Raw genomic sequence first — 6,193 nt, forward strand, 5'->3', positions numbered from 1 at the left:
GTATTTAATTCTACTAATTTTTGAAAATACACCAGCCTCAAGAAGATTCAGTAACATTTGTTTCTTCTATTTCCTAGTAATACTGGTATTTTCTGTGACTTGAAATACAATCCAAATATGCAGTATTATACTTTTTAAAATAACACAGAAGGGACTTTTTATTGGAAAAAAAATTTACAATGTATGTTCACTTTTAATAGAAAGCATTAGACAAAGGCACAGCAATGTAATCTGCAATAAGACACTAAGGAAAAGGCATTGTCTTACACTGGTTTAGAGGCAATCTTTGTTGCCCTGCTTCAGAAAAAAAATAAAGCCTTCTAAAACAGGGAAAAGAAATAATTTTTCCCAGTGACCAAAATCTTAACACTGACTCAGTTAAGTTGGTTAAAATGGAATTTCTTCCAGAAAGAGACTTACCTCTTCTAAGTGCAAATACTGTCTTTTGGGGAATAATCCTTACATTATCTAGATGCAATTTTGCTTAAATCAATTCAACATCCAAATGCCCACTTTCAATCAGCAAAGACATACAACGTTTAAAATGCAAATTCTCAAATTTGAGAAAATTAAGCACACTTAAAAGATACATAAGCCTACAAATCAAATAACTGACACTGCCATTTCTGGTCTTGAGGGAAATAATCATAAATAGCAAATTCTTAAGTATCCTCAATCCTTTAAACTTGCTTAAAAACAAAAATTCATTGTGAAGGTTTAAATATGAAATCTGTGTTCTAAATCACTAAGTTATAGGAGGAAACAATCAGTATATCATCCTGATTTGTTATCACTATGAACGTTAACCATTTGCAAGCTTTTTAATATTTGAAATTACTATCAATCTTTTAAACCACCACAACTAATGATTACCATTGACTTTATACTAAAAACACTGTAAATGCAAAAGTTCTTCACGATAGGGAGACAAAAAAAAAAGTTCATTTTTATTTTTCTAATCTTTCAAATTAAATTTAAGCATAGCACAAAAATTATATTCAATACTGATTAGGTTCTGTACCACCTCCTCCCATGAAGTCTTAATTAAATTTGAAGTAATAATGTTCAGATAGTTCTCACAGGTGAAAGAAATCAAAACATAAGAATAAATAAGTCCCACATGCCAAAAATACTTGCATAAAATTGACAAGAGGAATTCCGGGAAGACTAAATACCACTACTTTTTCCTTCACTAAATACCAATCCAGATTATAAATTTGTAAAGGTATATACATGACAATGAAGTGGTAATATGCCATGAACAGAACGCTGTCATTTTTCTAATTAAGAGAAAATCCTTTAACATAATTTTTTTTACAAGTCACTACGTTGGAAATACAAAATGACAGTAACCTTACTACACTTTGAAAACCCTCCAAAAGGTGGACTATTCCAATTGAACCAGAAGAAACAGATCTTCCCCTTAAAACTGAGTAAAATACAAGCAGAGTAATAATTATGATAAAAAATTTACACATATCATTTTCTGTATCTTAGAGGACCCCCCCCCAAAAGCTGGACCAAATTACCACATGAAGAAAGGCAGTATGATGCATTTTACTAAGAGTAAGAAACAGAAATTTAAGCAAATTGTAAAACCATGTGAGTGCAAAATTTGACTATATTGTTTATTTATTCAATAGGCAAAACTTACTATCCCATTTGTTGTAGAGGTACTTAAGTATTTGTACCAAGTATTAGCTACCCTTTGTCAAAGTGACTACTAAGCAGCCTTAAGCATCTTAGCAATCTTGACCGTTCTTCCTGTCTCCTGAAAGCAGAACCCTAGCAATTAGAAAAAAAAATTTTGGCAAGAATTAAATCTTAATATACAGCAACAAGAATTAAGAGAAAAAGGGTCAATATATTTTTTTGTTTTAAAGCCCAGTAATCTCCCTTCAGAAAGCTTAATACAGCTAGCTTTGGGCTTTCAACCACAAAACTCCAGTCGAATATTTTACCATAACATTAAATCAAAATGTAGGTACTAGATTAATAGGTACTCTGAACCCAACCACCAGGTTATACATACTCTCACTCAATCATGTAAAGAATTGAATTCTTTATTTGTGATATCCATAAACGTTGCTATTCTATACGTCTATCCAGGAAGGCAATTTTCTCCTGTATCACTGTTTTGTTTTGCTTTTTATAAACAACAACTTGAATTCTATTGCATGAAAGGGCTACAAATATACATTTGTTAACCAAGCAGAAAACACAAATATTTTGCTTTACAACTTGCACCTAAGATACCAGTACACGAAGCTGGTTCATTAGTCGTCATAGCAATATGGGGCCACTGCCCAAGCTATGCATAGCAGTTTACATTTTCAAATCTCATGTCGAAAGGGCAATTGTGATATTGACTGTTAACTACATTCCTGTAAAACCCACCTTAGTTACAAGTAAATGTATAACCAAAGTCTGCACAGATTTTTGATGGCAAAACTTCTAAATCTGACGCAACTGTCCTAAACAAGTTTTTAAACGAATTCTTTTGCAGATATACTGCCATTCTGCCAATAGATGGTGCCACAAAGGTTGGGGGAAGGATTTCCGTAGGGACAACAGTTCAGCTGGAGGGGAAAAAGAAAAACCATCTAAACCTGCTCTGAAAATACAAAAACGCTTTTAGTTTGAGGATAAAACATAACCCTTATTTGTAACCATTCATTACAGACAAACCAGTAAGAGGGATGAAACTAGGCCAAATGAAATTTTTTAAACAGTTTATATGAATGAAAACACATGCTTAATACAAACTATTTCTTTAGAACTACACGGTACATACTTTGAGGTAAATTCTCATAGAAAGAAGTGATCAACCATGTCAAGATGATAAGCAAATTATTTAGTACAAGAGATGGATGCAAAGAAACTAAAAATTTTAAAAAGCCACATCCACCACTTCAAAAGTTTTACCTGTAAGGGATAAAATTCAACACGTCACTACCAGGGCAACAGCAAGAAGAAAAAAAAAACCCACAGGACCTTTTAAAAGTTTCTCGAAGTACACATCAAGAATTAAGAATTAACAAGAAAATTTTTCAACTAACATCCCTTAAAACGGTACGGAATGGATCCTAGAAAAAAATGTTAGACATGTACGGTCAAACACAATGATTTATTAAAAATAAAACGTAAAAATGATTTTTGTACATATGCTTCCAAATTTCGGGCATGGGATCCAAAGAGATTTCATAGAAAACGCTGTAGCCAGATATCAAGTCCTTACAACAAAGTAAACTAACCCGCCCAACCCCCGCCCAGGTTTTGCTACAGAATCAGCAAGTTCACTCCCTCCCCCCAAAAAAAACACAAATTAAAACAAGACATCTTGCTAGTATAAAAACGACCAAGGTCCAAGTAATAATAAAAAAATAGAGTCCATCAATGACTGTAACACAAAAATGTGTGTGTGGGGCCAAGTCCATCTTCAGAGGGAGACAAGGGAGGTGGCAGGCAAACAGGGCAACACCCCCAAGGGTGAGCAGCCTTAGAAGTGGCTTCCCCAAGGGCAAAATGGGGAAGGCGGTGGGAGGGGAAAGGACTTAGGAATCGACCCTAGTTGGGTGGTTGAAAACAGCTACCCCTATAGCCACTCCCAGGCATTAAAAAAATTTTAGAAGGAGCTGCCTCCATACCCACCCCCACCGCCATAGCCACCTCTGTAAGGTCCACTGTTACTGCGACCTCCCCAGCTGCTGCCTCCTCCACCGCCGCCGCCACCGCTCTTCATGGGCCCATAGGATGACTGGTGCTGGCTGTAGCTACCGAAGCCGCCGAAGCCGTTACCGTAGTCGCTTCCACCGTAGGACGAACCGCCTCCGCCGCCTCCGTAGGCGTTGTAGCCGCCGCCGCCGCCGTAACCACCATAGCTGTTGTAGCCGCCGCCGCCCTTAGACAGGCCGTTCTGGTCACGACCACCGCCCCGACCCCGGCCGCCCCGGCCGCCCCGGGAGGAGCGGGAGCCGCCTCCGCCCCCACCGGAGTGGATATCCTCCTTGGGGACAGCCTTCTTCACCTCCACGCGATGGCCCTGGATCGGATGGAACTTGACCACCGCGGCCTTGTCTGCCGCGTCGTGATTCTGAAAATACACGAAGCCGAAACCACGCTTCTTGCCGGACTGCTTGTCGGCAATAATCTCGGCCTTTTCCACGGTGCCAAACTGCGAGAAGTGCTCTATCAGGTCGCCCTCGGCCACGTCTCCCTTAAGGCCCCCGACAAAGAGCTTCTTCACCTTGGCGTGGGCACCGGGCCGGGCCGAATCCTCCCGGGACACCGCCCGCTTCAGCTCCACCGTGTTGCCGTCCACGGCATGGGGCGAGGCGGCCATGGCGGCATCGGCCTCCTCCACATTGGAGTAGGTCACGAAGCCAAAGCAACGGGAGCGCTTGGTCTGGGGGTTCACCACCACCACGCAGTCCGTCAGGGTCCCAAAGGCCTCAAAGTGGCCGCGCAGGCCCGACTCACTCGTCTGCACGTTGAGGCCGCCGATGAACAGCTTACACAGCTGGGAATTCTCCATCTCCACGGCCCGGGCCTTCCCCCCGCCCTGCGAGCTCCGAGGTTTCGCCGTCGCCGTTATCGTTGGCTAAGGCTTCTTCACAGCTTGGGCCCAGCCGTCGCTGGAGCCGCCCCCGCCGGTCACCGACGGGGAAGGGAAGAAGGGAAGGGAAGGGAAAGAGGAAGAGAGGAAGGGGAAGGGAAGGGGAAAGGTGCCGGCTAGAGGACGAGCCGAGGAGACTCAAAGGAAAGCGAGGCCGCCACTACCGCCACCTCCGCTCCCCTATCTGGGCACCACACAAAGAGGCCGCTGAACGCGCGCGCACCCTCGCCGAGGCGTGCGTCACCGCGGACGTACGACAGCCCAGGGCTGCCCGCCAATCCCCGCCTCGCTCTCATTAGTCCCGCCTACCGCGCTGCCGCGCCGCTCTAGGTCACGGACTCCCCGCCCTCCGCGGTCTATTCTAGCCATCGGCCTGCGCTGCTCCCGCCACCGCTTCTACCGCCCCGCTTTCACCCCCGGGATCCTCAGTGCGCCCTGACTAGGGACTCTAGCTGCACTTAGCGAACCTTTGCGATTCATTTGCCCCCAGCCCCGCGGCTGTTCCCGGTGATTTTCCCCCTCCCCTAGCCGTATCCCCTCGCCAACCTCCGCAGTGGCGTTCGCGCCAGCCCCTTGAGAGACGTGTCAGCTCGGCCAATCACGGCGATCCGCTCGCACCCACTTCCGTTTTCGGCAGCTGCTGGACGGGCGCGCTCCCCGGTGTGCGCTGGCCCCGGCGCCCCTAGTGTGCAGAGCTCGCTTGCCACCCCCACGCCTCCTCCCGCCCTGGGCTGGCCGCGGGGTGGGAAGGGGGGGTGGGGTCGAGCTGGGGACGCGCTGGGGGCCGTTCCCAACGGATGCGGCCTGGGGCGCCACGCGCGGGCTTTTTGAAAACTTGACTGTTGAGATTGGGGGTCTGGATTTACTTGCCGTGTTTCGGCCGAGCCGCTACACCTGGCGTCCTCGCCCCTCCCGTCCGCACAAAGATGGAGGGAAGAGGCCTAGTCGGGGAAGGCGGTTATAAACCGTTTATAGTGGGCCCGAGCGGCGATTAGACTAAAACGCCGGCACGTGGCCCTGCGCAAAAGAGAGCCCGAGGCCATGTGAAGGACAGCAGCGTGCCTCCAGACTTTCCGACCAAGGCATGGTGCGAAACCCCCGCCACCCCTAGGCCGTCCGTGAAGCCCTCCCGCGACACCTCTCTCAGCCTCCCTTCGCGCATTCAGACAGAGGACGTTTTCATATTACCCTCGTGTACACATCTTTTTATATGTTTACGTTATCTGTGCGAGCTTCCTTCCCAACTAAAACGTTAGGTTTTTAAAGGCGTTTCCAATCAGACTGGGAGCCGAGGGAGTTAAACACATGAACACTGTATGTAAAGTATTACGCACCCCTGAGAACTGCCTTATGGACCCAGATGGGAATGCAAGCAAGTTAGTGGCTTCCATTTATTGAACTTTTGTGTGCCAAGCAAGATACAAGGAGTGCGACGCGGTGTAAGACATGTGACCGAAAGCCCAAAAACCATGTGGTAAATTAGAAGAGGAATTCCTCACTGTATCCTGGAATGGAATGTATTCAGAAATGATTAAAGAGGTAGAAGTTGCACTGAATCGCAGAGTCAAAGGCTAGATA

General features: G+C 45.7%; 1 protein-coding gene across 1 annotated transcript; it reads right to left on the reverse strand.

The window, feature by feature from the left end:
• Positions 1 to 2,047: 2,047 nt before the first annotated feature.
• On the reverse strand, positions 2,048 to 4,846 carry HNRNPA0 (heterogeneous nuclear ribonucleoprotein A0). The gene has a single exon (XM_059917159.1). The coding sequence runs from the start codon at positions 4,532 to 4,534 to the stop codon at positions 3,626 to 3,628; it is 909 nt and encodes a 302-aa protein (XP_059773142.1). The 5' UTR covers positions 4,535 to 4,846; the 3' UTR covers positions 2,048 to 3,625.
• Positions 4,847 to 6,193: the final 1,347 nt, after the last annotated feature.

The sequence above is a fragment of the Balaenoptera ricei genome, chromosome 3 (assembly GCF_028023285.1).
Source record: "Balaenoptera ricei isolate mBalRic1 chromosome 3, mBalRic1.hap2, whole genome shotgun sequence".
Classification (NCBI taxonomy): domain Eukaryota; kingdom Metazoa; phylum Chordata; class Mammalia; order Artiodactyla; family Balaenopteridae; genus Balaenoptera; species Balaenoptera ricei.

Coding starts and splice junctions, on each gene's coding strand:
- HNRNPA0 (XM_059917159.1), bottom strand. CDS start 4,534: ATGGAGAATTCCCAGCTGTGTAAGCTGTTCATCGGCGGCCTCAACGTG.